Raw genomic sequence first — 15,177 nt, forward strand, 5'->3', positions numbered from 1 at the left:
TTTGTTTTAAAATTAAATTCATGTGCAATGATTTTTAAAAAAAGAATGATAGTGGATCCAGGGACCACAACTAGCTTGCGAAATTGTGTAAATTAGAGGGTTCCTTGTTTGGGGTCGGGAAAAAAAAAAGTTAGGAAAGTTGGGTGGGCACGAAACTTTGAAATTGCGAGGAATTACACATGAAAATATGGAAAAAGTGTTCATTTACGAAGACTTGCGTGCCAGGTCCGTGTATTTTGATAAGATTTGTTGACTTGAATTATGATAAAATAATCTTTATGTGATGCGATAAAAAAAAAAAAAAAAAAAAGCTGGTGAAACTTTGAATTTTGTAGCAAAAAGTTTGAGGCTTATTTAACTCGTTTTTTCTCATGTACATCGTACATGAACAATTTTCTGAACGATTTATTAGCTTGAGTGGTAATGTGAACTTCTCATTACATATATATCTGCTTGATGTTAACGATGAATAATTAATTAATTATATATTTTTGTTTTATCTAATGTTCGACTATATTTAAGAAACGATTAAAGTTATGAATCATTATTTTATTTATGTATTGGTTTGTAATTCTTAAATGAATAATTATATATCATCTCATTCCATGAGCTAAACGATAACCTAGAGTAATATATCATGAAATAGGTCTCTTGTGAGATGGTCTCACGAATATTTATCTGTGAGGCGAGTCAATTTTACTGATATTCATAATAAAAAGTAATATTTTTTCATGGATGACTCAAATAAAAGATCTGTCCTCACAAAATACGACCTGTAAGACCGTCTAACACAACTTTTTGCAAATCATTAGCTAGCCATATGAATATAATTCTGTAAAAAATATGTTAGAATCTCGATATCTATATAGATCAACGTTAATGAAATTATTTCCCCATATAATACCCTTGGAAATCTTGATAGGTAGCCCAGCCCGTATATATTGCGTCAAATTAAGGAAATGAGCCATCAGCATGTGAATGCTAGGGCCAATGTGCAATGTCCCGTGGGGCGCTCTCTCTCTCTCTCGTGTTGTTTTCTTACATGATTCAAGGTAAAAAAATTTGCCACAAAACATCGATTGCAATGTTACCACCCTACGACAAAATATAAGGACATTTGAATACGAAGTTTCATTCCTAACAACTTTAACTTTTTTCATTTGGATTCAAGATTCAATTAAAACCCCCAGAGAACGAGTAAAAAAGTCAAATAATGAATGTGTTTTTGTAGAAAATTAGGGCATGAAAGCAGCCTTACATCACATTTATTTGTCTTATTTTCAGACCCTATATGATTTTTATTCCAAATGAGAGAGGCCTGAAAATGAAAAAGGATTTTTGCTCAACAATTATAAATAATCAATACGCATTATATAAATTAATGACTGAGGCACACGCGTTGCGTGTAACATAATATTAAATATATTAAATATTGTTTAATCAATTTATAGAATGAATATTGGACATTTGTAATTTGATATTAATAATATAATTAGTGTATTAATAAACATTGTCGTGTATAGTAAAAAATCTATTTTTCTATTGAACTTATTTTCAATAAAAAAATGTAATGATATTATGGAAGAAAGAAGAAAGGTTTTTTGGTGTTGAAGAGGAACGTAAAAAGAAAAGAAATTTTAGTGTCCTCCTCAAAAAATTTTCCAACCTTCTCAACTATTATAATATAGAATAGATATACATATAATTAAGTAAAACATAAGGAAATAAAATGATGAATTTAATAAATTAGAAGAAAAATATGCAAATACTCACCAATATTGGTGATTTATTGTAAAAATATGTAATTATACCCCCTTAGTGTACCATGTAATAGATTATAGGTACTCATATCTTAATCAAATCAATTAACATATATAAATGTCCCATTACTAAAAAAATTCATATGCACTTAAAAGGAGTTCAAATAATTTATTATTATTAGTTTTTAAATAAGAGTTGATATACATTGGGCCCAATTTTCGTGATTTTCAAAACCAAACTGCAATTCATTAGTCCGAGTCCACGTTAGGGTACAATTTGGTCTTACAAATTTCACAACAGCAATGTATAATTTCGGTTCACACCATTATTATAAGATAATCCACCGGACTCGTGAAATTTCCCTATGTTTTTTTTATTGCATCATATGTAGAGTTGTGGTATTTGGTTTATATTAGATTTTTACCCATTAAATAAATAAATAAATTTTTATTATTAAATTTTTACCCATTTAAAGATATAAATGGGAGACTATAGAAATATTTCCCAGAGATTTACTCATTGTTGGTTGGTGTGATGTCGTTGTGCCACCAAACTTAAATTCCTACTCTTTAAATAAAACTAGTGTAATAGTGAGCAGTGTCGAATCCACAGGGAACGGGGGATAATTCCTTTCGAGTAAAATGCAAATAAAGGGGGGATTTTGGATATGAATTAAATAAAATACTAAAACTAATTTAACATGCAAGGAGAAATAACAAATCAAGATGAAAAACTAATTAAATAGAAATTAACATTACCAAGCTCGATTCAAGGGATTTCTACTATTCAATTGTATCATTGTTCATCGGCTAACATATATTTATTCATGCAATTACAAGCAATTAACTTTAGAATTATAGGGATAGCCGCTAAAATTCTTGTGTTTCCCTAAAATAATTGAGCAAACACAGCATCCAGTCAAAACTTTTTAATAATTAACTGGGCACGATAGCGTTCCATATTAATTAAAAATAGCATTTTCGTTTTATGAAAACAATTAATCCTAAATCTAACAACCGAGATATCTGCAATTGATAGATTGAGTTTCGTTGATTTATTTAGATTAAATATGCTATGATAGCACAACACACCTAATCTATCGCTACTCATGTACCAATCGTTCATGACAATTACGGATCACTGAATTCATGGATAGCAGTAGAAAATTATATGTCAAATTAAATTGTCAGATTAACCGAGATATAATTTTCATATAAATAAATCATAAATCAACGAATACTTGAACAAAACACGAATATTAAATTAAAGTGCAAAAAGCCTCACAGTGATAAATCGAAATAGTAAAAATATCCCTTGAATCAAAAAATAAAACTTAGCCTAAAAGTGTAGAGAAAAGTTGAGAGAAAATCTTTGAGCCCTTTTTTTCTTGTGCTTCACGTGAGTTGTGGAGGAAGAAATCTTTTCCCTTTTTTTTTTCTTTCTTGCCTTGCGTGAGATCTTTTGAGAAGGTTGGAGAATTGTGAGTTGTGTGCTTCTTTTTCTTCTTACATAAGGATGGAAAAAAATGGTTGGAGGATTCTTTTTCTCGTGTAATCAGCCGCCTCCTTATTCTTGTTGATTATGTGATTTGGGTCTAATCGTTTCGCTAAAAAAGCCCACTAATCTCTAATTAACCCTAAATCTTAAAATATAAAATAATAAATGAGATCTTATCTAGAGTTTCCCTCATAGAATTTTTACTAAATCAGACATCATAATTAATTCTTTCAAATCTTGCATAATCTTCACAAAATCAGGTTTTTTCCCTTCTTACAAATTTTGAAAGCTGAAGCATAATCACAAGACGCCACGCCTTGTTCTAAGACCTCTTCTGGTTTGACAATTCTTTTTCAAAATCTATCTTGGAAACTTCAAATGTATAAACATCACTTTTTTAGCTCAAATTTGATCCAAGACCGTAAAAGTTCCTCATACAATAAAATTACACAAAAATGTGTTAATTAAACATATCGAAGGTTGGAATAATGAGAAATATGAAAATAAAAATACTAACTATTACAAGCCTATCATGGTTCTTTTAGGTACATTTTTACAGCTCTAGAGCAAATGACATTCTGAAATCTGAACTCAACTGGCATCAGTCAAGCTGTTTTTAATTTCATTTCAACTCCTACTTATAAAAAAACTATGAACAATAAATTATATAGAGTACAGTATTACATCAAGTCATACAGGCTACAACAAAAAAGTATGGGCAAAGAACTCACCAAGAATTACACCTTGGAGAACATTTCAAGGTCACAAGTATATGTAAAAAAGATGTTGATCAACTACATATGAGCTTTGCAATTTGCGACATTTTGATATCTGAGATGAATGATTTCTTAGTTGCATAGGAACGTGACAGACGCGATGAGAGTTATTATCAACATCAGAAAGGGTGTGTTTTGACGTAAACTGGAGCTCGGGAGATATGGGTATTCGTCGGGAGGTGGCATCACGCAGTTGTCACCGTTGAAGTAAACTCTTCGGGGAAAAGCCCAGCCCTTTTCGAAAGAGAAAGTGGACTTATCCTTACGGAATAGAAGCTCCGACTGCGCATTTCCTAGAGGTCCGGCTTGCATGAGCAAATCGTTGTAAAACTTGATGCCCCATAACATTGCAGTATCATCTGTCAACAAAGGGAAACATTAGATTTCGAGGGCAAGATAAACTTTTGGATCCGCAAAACTGAAATTTCTCATCTTATCAAACCATATAGATATACATGGCACATTTCAATCACTATGTCGTATAAAACCACAAGGGATTTGTTGCTCCAACAAACAACTAATGATAATTGAACATATGAATTTAACTCCGACCAATCACAAGATTAAACACTTACTGTCAAACAAAAAGCTATCTCTATTGAGAGCCATGCGACTCATATTAAATCATTTAGTAGATCCATCCTACCACAAGGGCAGCCACACAGGATAGTAAAGAATATTGTAGCTATCCAAACAAATTCACAGGGTAAGGCACCAGTGAAAGATATGCTTCAAATTTTGACAAAACTTACTTATAGTTTGGTATGGTGTTAGTGGCTTGTAGTTGAAGCTGAATATCTGTGTTAGATTATCGAAGTTGGGATGCTGGACAACTAAGTTCCATAGAGTATAGTTCATTCGGTAATTGAAATTTGTTATTGTGACTTTGACGCGCCAATAGTCCTTGTAGTTCAGTTTTACGTGCCAGTGGATGCGAATGGGGCACATGTGACTCGTGCATTGGACTAGAGGTGCATAAGCATTGACCTTTGCACGATCTGAAACAACTGAAGCAAGGTATGGTGATTCTGGACTGAAACAATCAAAGGCGAAAACCAACAAAGTCAGAAATAAAAATCAATCACGGAAAAGACAAAGAAGAGAAGAAGCGAAAAGGAGGCAAACTTACTCAACACAGCTTCCAGGTTGGGTGATGTTATTTTGGCATCCACAAGTACAAGTTGGGCAAGGAACAATTGTGTCATTGTAAAAAGACGAGAGTGAGACACAACAAGTGGGAGTCTTTTGAGCAAGAAACTGTGAATATGTGCATGTTACATTCCAGGTCACTGCACAAGAAGATAACCATGATAAATAATCCAATAATCGGCGTAAGCAGTCTATGCGTATCAAATTTTAATATTTTATAATTATAGGTCAATCCCTCTAAACTTTACGAATTCTTTCGATTCAAAATCATTTTCATTTCACAGCAAACAACTCACTCATCGCTTGAGTCACTCTTCTCCCATCCGGCGTGACATACTTAGTAGGCTTCACAATTTTCGCAGGTCCACACGTGTAGCCAGGACCTGGTGCTTTCAAAGTGAAGTTTTTGGGCACCCTGACAGTTTTATTGGTGGTTCCTGCAGAACCAACACTAACTTGAAACGAGCTTGCAGCATTAGTTGGATCTTGCACCCACGAATTAATCACACCCCCTTTACAACAATTTGCAATCTGTTGATTGTAAGGCGTTCCGGGTAGTAAATCGACAATTGTCGGATCTTTCTTACAGCAATGTGGAACGTTTCCTTTATACTTTGAACAATCCCCTTGCTCAGTGGCTTGACCTCCCATCATGCTCCATATCACCTCTTTTTTCGCCCAAGTCCATCCCAACGTCCATCCCGGTGCTTGAATGTGACGATATTGTTGGAAATTAAACATTGTTACAACCGCCTGATGAATTTTAGCACTTAGCAAATCAGACAACGGTGACAAGAAATGTTCTTGACATTAAATCTCAACAAAAACAACGAAAAAATGACTAATTGAGAATATACAATGCAGGACAAGAAAAATAAAGGGAATTCAAACTTACAACATAGCCATCAGGCGTCCAACTGATAACATCCCACTTTATAGTGATATTTCCATTGGGATCCAGTGAATCGTAGGCTTCTGAAGGGAAGCAAGAACAGACAAACAATTTAAACTTCGAATGCTGTAAAATCGCTTCATAAATTGATTAAAGAATCAGTAATTGAACGCGGTAACTTAATATATCCACACTTTCCAACAACTGACTGATCACCAATGTATACATTTCGCGCAAGATTAAAAGTTTACAAGTTCATAACATTCAAATTCTTACGAATAAATCATCATGAACCTAGGATAAAAAATCAAGATCCACATTTTCCACCTCAATTTTTCACTCAAAAGCAGGATCACTCGATCTTGGAGGAATTCGATCAACCAAAACTACCTTTCAAATCAACCATCTAAGGATTCAGTAACCATATCAGGAACAACTTAAAACACCCTCGACTTAACCACAAACAAGTCAAATGATTCATTCAATAGCTCAAACATTAGAATTTCTTGAAAATAACTCCAATCCCAAGTTAAAACCTTAATCTTTCAACAAAACAAACAGTTGAAAGTCTTCATACTAACCAGAACCCACAAAAACAAAACTATTGACAAAACCAATCAGAAACAAACATCTTGAAAACAAATATTACCGGTAGAAGTAAAGCAGAAACAAGAGAGTAAGAAGAACAGCAAAACTGTGGGATGTTTGAGAGATCTGCAGTGTAGTTCCATTTCCTTCAAACTGAAGAATTTCTTGATTCGTCGCAGCCCTCAAGATCTGCAATTGAAGTGTGGGAGAGAGAAGAAAGCCACGCGGTGGCAGACCTTGTTAGAAGAAGAGTTTAACTACGCACTTTAATAAAGTCCACCAAAATTACCAATGACGGTAAGATTCTTGAAAATATGACTTAAAAAAACCATCATTCCTTCTATTCTGCCTTGCTCTTGTTTTTTCTTACTATTACTATACTTATACATGATTTTTATGGGCTTTGGTTAAAGTATGATAGAAATCATCAATCTTAGCAGATTCAGTATTTTTTTTTTGGAAACGAAAAAGTCAAATCGTTGTACAGTTGTTAGCTCACATTTCCTTATATAAAAAATAATTAAATTCCCTTCCTATAATATTTTAAAAAATTTTCAAATAATAGTTATTATTCTCTTTTGATTACAACTAAAGAAACAGTTCATTTATTTCACATAATAACAACAACAATAATAATAAAATAAGAGATATTTTAGAATTTTGAATGGGAAACATTGATCCGTGCAAGAAAATCTGAAACGAGTTTAAACTTTATTCTAACGGGATAAATAACGTTAAAAAAAGTAAACACGTTATTTATTTCCTCGAGTTGGAAAAAATAATTTTTTTTACAAAAAAGATATATTATTATTGTGAAAATGACAGCCCACCATGGGCATCAGCAAAACCATATAGTAAAAAACAATATTTGTTAAAAAAACTTCAGCGGCATCTGATGTAGAGTAAGACGGTGACGTTTAAAAAAAAAAAACAAAAAATTGTGTGAGATATGTCATATTTTGTAAGACATATATTTTATTTGGGTTATCCATTGAAATTTATTATTTTTTTATTGTGAATATCGGTAGGGTTGACTCGTCTCACAAATAAATATTTGTGAGGCCGTCTCAGAAGAGACTATTCTTAAAAAAACAAAATATTGTAGAGTCAATTAGCATCATCGTTAATAAATTTTCGGAATTATTTCTCATGTTGTAACCAAATTTTTAGCCCATTTAACTTTCGATTATTCAGATATTACTTTTAGAATTAAATTAATGATCGAATAAGCTGCCGACAATAAGGACCCCATATATAAACAACTTATTAATATTCATGAGATTAATTAATTTAATACTAATCAAAGGCTTAACTACCGTCGGTGTTCAGAAATGTCCAACGACCCATTGTTACTGGCTGCAGGCTCTTTTAATTAAACAATATTATTTTAGATATTTATATATTAATAAAATTGTTAAATTAATTGTTTCGATAATATTGGTCTTTATTAATAATATTAATGTATCGATCTCTTCTTTTTGTTTCTTCGATTTTTATGTTAAAAAACTAACAACTCTTGCCAATAAAACATGCTTGCTTTATTTATTTATCTTTTACGTCGAAGGAATATAAGATTGCATACTAATTTTGGATCTTTGTGTCAAATGAATTATAAATTATGGATTCTCAAATATTAAATGTAAGAGTGTGTCTCATGTGAGACCGTCTCACGGATACTAATATGTGAGACGGGTCAATCCTACACATATTCACAATAAAAAGTAAAAAAAATAATACTTTTTCATGAATTACTCAAATACGTCTCACAAATACAATCCGTGAGATCGTCTCACTCAAGTTTTTGCCTAAATTGTAATAAAGACGTAAAGGAATTTTTTTTTTTATATATACATATATAGACTTTTTAAAGAAGTGAAATAATTTGTTTTGGTGACTAAATAATTTGTTGGTTAGCACCCGAGATTATAATGCCGGGGAAAACACGATTTACAATTATTATTTAATTAATTGAAGCAGGGAGACAGTTAGAATACAGCTCAGTTGTGGTGTACACCACATTCTATTCACCTAAAATGAATATATAATTTTATACATAAAAAATGAAAATATAACATATATATTATTTTGTGGAGAAGACAATATGTACTATTTTATTTATAAAGTAGGTCTCTTTTGAGACGATCTCACGAATCTTTATCAGTGAGACGGATCAACCTTATCGATATTCACAATAAAAAGTAATATTCTTAACATAAAAAGCAATATATTTTTTTTTGGATTACCCAAATAAGAAATTGGACCCACGAAATTGATTTGTAAGATCATTTTACAAGAGTTTTTGTGTTATTTATAAGCAAAACGTATACATTTATTTATTATATTAAAAAGGGTCAGTTTTATCGTTTACCAAAAAAAAAAGTATAGGAAAATATAATTTAATCGGCAGATTTAATAGAAAATAATTTGGGCGGTGAGAAACAAACGAATGATTCATATTGAAATGGGCCGAAAAGACTAGCCCAAATGAAACTGTATCAAGTTATACACACTCTGGGTGTGTTTTTGAAATGGGCCGAAAAGACTAGCCCAAATGAAACTGTATCAAGTTATACAGGGGTGTGTTTGGTTGAGTGGATTAAATAAGGATAGATTAATAGTCAAATATTTATCGTTAAAATTTTAAGATGTTTTAATAATCATTTTGACTCGGTTTAAGATCCAATTTTATTCATCAAATATTTATCCATAAAATTGGATATTAAACCGGGTCAAAATGATTATTAAAACAACTTAAAATTTTAACGATAAATATTTGACTATTAATCTATCCTTATTTAATCCACTCAACCAAACACACCCTCTGGGTCCAGAGATAGTTGTCATTACCTCAAGACAACTGGATTGCATGACCAAGACATATGAGCTTTTTCTTGTATAGTATTATGAGGTTTTTTATTAGAAAGCTTGAAATCAATACAAACTAAATATTAATGGAGCATTCTATATCTAAGATAAAATTACACTAAATTAACAAATTTTATTACGTGATTTTTATATTAATGTAATCAGTTTGGATTGGTTTGGTTCAGTTTATTTTTATCAAAAACTCGAATCAGATCAATTTTTTAGATTCGAATGATTTTAAAATCAATCCAAACTGGTGAGACGAGTCAACTCTACCGATATTCACAATAAAATGTAATATTTTTAGCATAAAAAATAATATTTTTTCATGAATAAGACAAATATGATATACGTCTCACAAAATATGATATATAAGACCGTCCACAAAAATTTTTACCAAAATTATATAGTCTATATTGTCGAGCAACGATCAAAAGATGAAACACTCACGAGCCTTCGAAGGAGATTATGTAATTTTTTCTAAATATAAGGGGCAATGGGATATTCTTCGATACTGTATAGGGTTCTATATCGCCGCTTCTCCCCCCAATTCCCCTTTCACGCAGCAGAACCCTAGGGACGGACTCGTTTGCTGCCGGAAGTAAAGATGGTACCTTTGTCTCTCTCACTCCCTCGCACTTGGCATGTTAATGTGCTTCTAACTGTTTTTTCCTGGAATTTTATAGCTGAAAATTGGTAACTTTGTGTATATAATATGTATATACAGCCGTCGCACAAGTCGTTCTTGATTAAGAAGAAATTGGCGAAGAAGCAGAGGCAAAACAGGCCGATTCCGTACTGGATCCGCATGCGGACTGACAACACCATCCGATACAACGCCAAGCGCCGCCATTGGCGTCGCACCAAGCTTGGATTCTGAGTTTTCTCTTTTCTCAGTGTTGTTTTTTTATTCATGTCAGGATTTCATGTTTAGTTCTTGAATGAGGATCATAATACCGATTAAAGACTTCTTTTTGTTTTGTTTGATGTCGTGTGTTCTGTATTTCGATTTTCAAAGTTGGATAATCGATTATCAATGATATGTTTCATTTCCTGAAAATAATCAACCTTTTCATGTAATTGACTTGGAACTGAATTTGAATGTAAGCTTTGCGATGATATGATTAGCATTTTCATACTATACTCGAACCTTGTCAATAGTTTTGTATTGAACTGATATGTTGCTGTGATACCTTTGAGTGGTTTTTACTTGGAACATGAGGTGTCATCTGAATTGTAATTCCTTGAATCTTTATGTGCTTTATTTTTTACTGTCAGTCTAGGAACTAATCCAGAATTTAATGGATGTCATGCATATTTGTAAACTTTTGATGACTGCACAAAGGTTTGAACTTTGTTTAAAAAAGTGTGTTCTCCATGCATGGGATGCTATGTTTAGAGAGAAATTCCTCTGTTTCCAATTTTCCTGATATGATTAAAGTGAAGATTTGTGACTTTTCTGAACAAGTGTGGTTTCTGGCTTTGATATGCTTCTGTCAGTTATGGCCCAATTTTTTTGGCCAAATGAGATCCGTACCATTTCATATAGATCTCTGGTCGAAGGAATTTAGATTTTAGGCCCATTTGTCCACAATGAGCTTCCACTCAACCATGAGATTGAAGGGTTGTGGATATTTCTTATTTACTGCAGTATTACTAGAAGGTTGAGAGAGTCAGCTTGAGTTTGCATAATCATATTCTTCTCGAGATGAACTGTTTGTGGCATTTCTTGTTAGGGAAAGTGTCGCACTGTCTGATCCCGTGGGATCACATGTTTTGTACAATTATTGATTCATGTTTCCTGAGAAATCCAATGCTAAGATTGCCAGTGGTGGCAGTGTTGGTTGTAAGGCTTGATGGCGATAGCAGGTTAACTTGCACTGTTAAGATGGACTTTAGTAGGGACTAGGGAAACAAATTTCGAATCACTTGAGTGTGATTGTATCTTCCAAGTTTTGCATAGATCAGTTCTTTTGTTGCGTAGACCCAATAGATTTCAGTATCCCAGAAATTTTAAATTTGTAGCTGTTTTCACGAGTTCATGACTCTTTTGCATATTTTACAGAATTTCTTTCTTTCATTGTTTTTTTAAGGATACAGTATTTGTGTTTCAATATGTGTTTGAAGTGTTATTTGGATTTAGTTTTATGAGAACTATCTATTTATATGCGCAATAGAGGAGACTGAATTACAATGTACACAGATGAATGATCGGATTATAGAATCAATTTCCAATTGTTAATACAGATGGGTAGGAAAATGATGTCAATGCATAATAAATCGAGGAACTTTCTTATCTCTTTTATTCAACAATCTCCAGGAAATGGTATATCATCAGTTGCCGATATGAATGTTGAGCATCTTATAACACAAAATGTTGAGAGTTACAAATATGTAAAAATGCCAAGTTACATATCTACCCATTAGCTTTAACAAAACTAAATCCACCGAGACCGCATCTCTGTGTAATGTTGAAACGCTAAGGATGCAGAAACTTGAGGATGGACGGACTTCAGAAATGATTATCCTAAAAAGCATTCATGGAATCCTTGACACCTCTACCAAAAGTTTATGCAACGCCTGAGGCTTTGAGAAAAAAGGTGAATGATCGGCACCTTTAAGATTGAATACCTGCTCTGGTGGGCTTCTATTTATCATGCATTCTTGTAGAGCAATGGGTATGGCATTGTCTTCCAGCGTCTTGATAAAAAACCTTCTCACAACCCCGTGCTTTGTTTCAGAAATAGATAGTTTCTCCAGAACTGGTGAAAAGGGAATTGGTCTCATTGAGACAGAAGCCAATGCAACATCCTGGCAAAGGAGAAAAATAATCAGAAATAAATACATGCGCGGAAATGTGAGATCTGTTTCTCCGATTAAATTGCCACACCGTACCTTTGCGGGACTCTGGTTGAATAGCAAGTCTTTCAGGAGGGATTTGTCGAAATCAATAGCAGTCGGAGATTGATTGTTTCCATTGGCATATTGGAATACCTGTGCTTGTCGCATCAATTCATTTGATTCTGCCTGCAATAGTGATCCCATATCAGTTTCTTTATATTTTCCACGCAGGAGCTTCATCAAGGACCAAAAACAATGAAACGGAGTACCCATTTTACGTTTAGGTAACGTGATAAGGACACGCATTAGTGTAAAAATCATATGATACAGAGTAGACCAGGTAGAAAACAGACCTCTGAAAACATATCAAGGGCACTTTGGCCATCAATCAACATTGTTGCAGCAATAAAAATAGCTTTTGAAACTTTTAAGGGAAACAACTCCATTGCATATGATATGCACGCCCCGCCAAAATCATGTCCAACTAAAACCACCTGAAAGAATCAAGAAAATTACTTAAAGAAAAATACGGTGTTATAGAAAAAAGTCCAAGTATAACAACACTGGCATACATCAACTCCTAGTTTTTCAAATACGCGAAGCAAAACAAGAAAATTTCCTTGTGTGTATAACTCACTAATATTTCATACTAGCACTACACCATTCTAGTGGAACAGCATTTAAAATTTATCGGAGCAAACAAAGTACTCAAAGGTAGAATACACAGATTATTATTATTAGTTTTTCATTGATCTGATAATATCTTACCTTCTCTCCTTCAGCTAGCTTCTCAAAAATATCAGTAAGCGGTTTCACATACTGTGAAAGACTGGTGATGTGGTTCGTGTCAAATGAATGGATCCCAGAACCAGTCAAATCCACTGCTGTTACTTTATATCCACCTTCTTCTAGTAGCGCAATCGTTTTATACCAGCACCAGGCACCAAAACCACCACCATGAACCAGTACAAAATGGCTGGTTTCAAGATTCTCAAGGTTGATATCCTGCCGATACCGAACCGATCATATGATAATCCTCGAAAAAGAGAACAGTATATCAATATTATGATTTGCTTCCAAATGCCGGGACGATATAAAAAGAACAAAATATCATTGGGATTAATTTAGTTACATCTAGATGATGGAAGAATTAGAAGACCACCAGGCATACTTTGAGGAACCCTTATCCAATCTAGCACAAAAAACATATGCTTTTACGTGAAAAAAGAAAGAGAGATTATGAAATACAACACCAGAAATAGTCCCAGGAAAGCCATTTTAACGATTCAGGGTCCAGACATTATAATTTATCTGCCTCGATCCCAGAAATAACAAGACTCTCACCTTTAATCCCATCCTCATTTGCCATTATAAGCTTTAAGATTTTGAAAATGTAAATATGTTGAGTGTGATAGATAAAATAAAACAAGTTCATCAACTGCAACATTTATTAAAGTTAGACATTCCAGTGTGAACTGCTGAAAAATGCTATAAAAATTAAAAACCTTGCTTTCTTTCATGGGCTGCGAAAAGTCGAAATTCTTGCAGTAATTAACAATCCACGCATAAAAAAATATCTTCTGAAAATCTAGTTTCTTAAAATTGAGGAGCATGAATGAAGTATTTAAATTTTTATGCGGTCAGCAATGACTAATAAATAAACAAAATCGTCGTCTAATGAAACTATGATTAATAAAAGATATTTATGGTGTCGTTTTGCACCAACTAATTTTTTAACAAAAGCCAAAGCAAAATTCAATAAAGCTATAAAAGTTTCAACTTTACAGCCAAACTCCATTATTGGTTAGACAATTCTCAACTTAATTAGCAACTCAAAGTTTCTCTAATTATCTTGATAACTGTAGATAAATCACAAAACAAAGCTAAATTTTAGATGTACATGAATACGAATCAAACAATTTCAACTTGTAAAACACGAACATTAAACAGAAAAAACCTCTGAAGAAAAAAAACTACAAATAAATTAAATAAATAATTGATGAACCGTTTTTTACCTGATTAACAAGTTGATGAGGTTGAAGCAAGGGATCAGTTAGCGACCTAGCTCTGGAGCTCGAACTCCTCGGCAACGCCTGGTTTTTCTTCTCTTTAACACTTGGATACCTCAAAGAAGACGACCTGTCAAACTGCGTGGCACCGCCGTTCTGCATCTGTTGCTGAAACAGGATCGCCGCCGCCAGCGCTTGCTCATGAATCAAGCTATCCTCTTTCCTCGAGGATCGAATCCTCGCCCACCGACTGCTTCCCACAGCGCCTCCTCCTGCCAGCGCGGCAGAGTGATTCACGATTCGTTTCGACGGTCTTCTCCTCGCCGTTGATTCATCTTCCCGCGAGAAACACGACCCCATCGCTCGATCGACGGGAATGATCGGATCGTGGCATGCAAGCGGAGTATACGAAGGTATGCGCCTACAGTTACATAAATACGGGTAGTTACAGTTATTAAAGCGTGAGATATGAATTAGCAAGCACGCAGTCGCAGAGAACTTGTTCTTTACTCAAAGAGGAAGACGATAAATAAAAGAAGCAAATAGCCAAAGCTTGGTGGGGAGCTAGCCTTCACTTTTGTTATTATTACTAAAATGACATTCTACTGTTATTTTATCTCATAAGCATTTCAATTTGGCGAGGGATATTTTGTTACTAGTGAGTTTCACGTGATCATAATTTGTGAGACGGATAAACTCTATTCATGTTCATAATAAAAGTAATATTCTTAATATAAAAAGTAATATTTTTTCATGGGTGACCCAAATAAAAAACTTGTCTCACAAATACGATCCGTGA

The 15,177-nt window shown here is 33.5% G+C and overlaps 3 protein-coding genes across 3 annotated transcripts; 1 reads left to right on the forward strand and 2 right to left on the reverse strand.

The window, feature by feature from the left end:
* Positions 1-3,834: 3,834 nt before the first annotated feature.
* Positions 3,835-6,972, reverse strand: LOC140821706 (protein COBRA-like). Its single transcript, XM_073182267.1, has 6 exons — positions 6,725-6,972; positions 6,079-6,158; positions 5,480-5,936; positions 5,164-5,323; positions 4,787-5,067; positions 3,835-4,393 (listed from the first exon to the last, which is right to left on the reverse strand). The coding sequence occupies exons 1-6, from the start codon at positions 6,804-6,806 to the stop codon at positions 4,107-4,109; spliced, it is 1,347 nt and encodes a 448-aa protein (XP_073038368.1). The 5' UTR covers positions 6,807-6,972; the 3' UTR covers positions 3,835-4,106.
* Positions 6,973-10,131: 3,159 nt separating this feature from the next.
* On the forward strand, positions 10,132-10,515 carry LOC140821708 (large ribosomal subunit protein eL39-like). Its single transcript, XM_073182269.1, has 2 exons — positions 10,132-10,138; positions 10,256-10,515. Exons 1-2 carry the CDS (start codon positions 10,136-10,138, stop codon positions 10,406-10,408), a joined length of 156 nt encoding a protein of 51 aa, XP_073038370.1. The 5' UTR covers positions 10,132-10,135; the 3' UTR covers positions 10,409-10,515.
* Positions 10,516-11,804: 1,289 nt separating this feature from the next.
* On the reverse strand, positions 11,805-14,919 carry LOC140821707 (putative methylesterase 11, chloroplastic). Its single transcript, XM_073182268.1, has 5 exons — positions 14,385-14,919; positions 13,138-13,374; positions 12,723-12,863; positions 12,424-12,555; positions 11,805-12,339 (listed from the first exon to the last, which is right to left on the reverse strand). The coding sequence occupies exons 1-5, from the start codon at positions 14,736-14,738 to the stop codon at positions 12,067-12,069; spliced, it is 1,137 nt and encodes a 378-aa protein (XP_073038369.1). The 5' UTR covers positions 14,739-14,919; the 3' UTR covers positions 11,805-12,066.
* Positions 14,920-15,177: the final 258 nt, after the last annotated feature.

This window comes from Primulina eburnea, unplaced genomic scaffold (genome assembly GCF_022965805.1).
Source record: "Primulina eburnea isolate SZY01 unplaced genomic scaffold, ASM2296580v1 ctg739_ERROPOS11973397, whole genome shotgun sequence".
Taxonomy (NCBI): domain Eukaryota; kingdom Viridiplantae; phylum Streptophyta; class Magnoliopsida; order Lamiales; family Gesneriaceae; genus Primulina; species Primulina eburnea.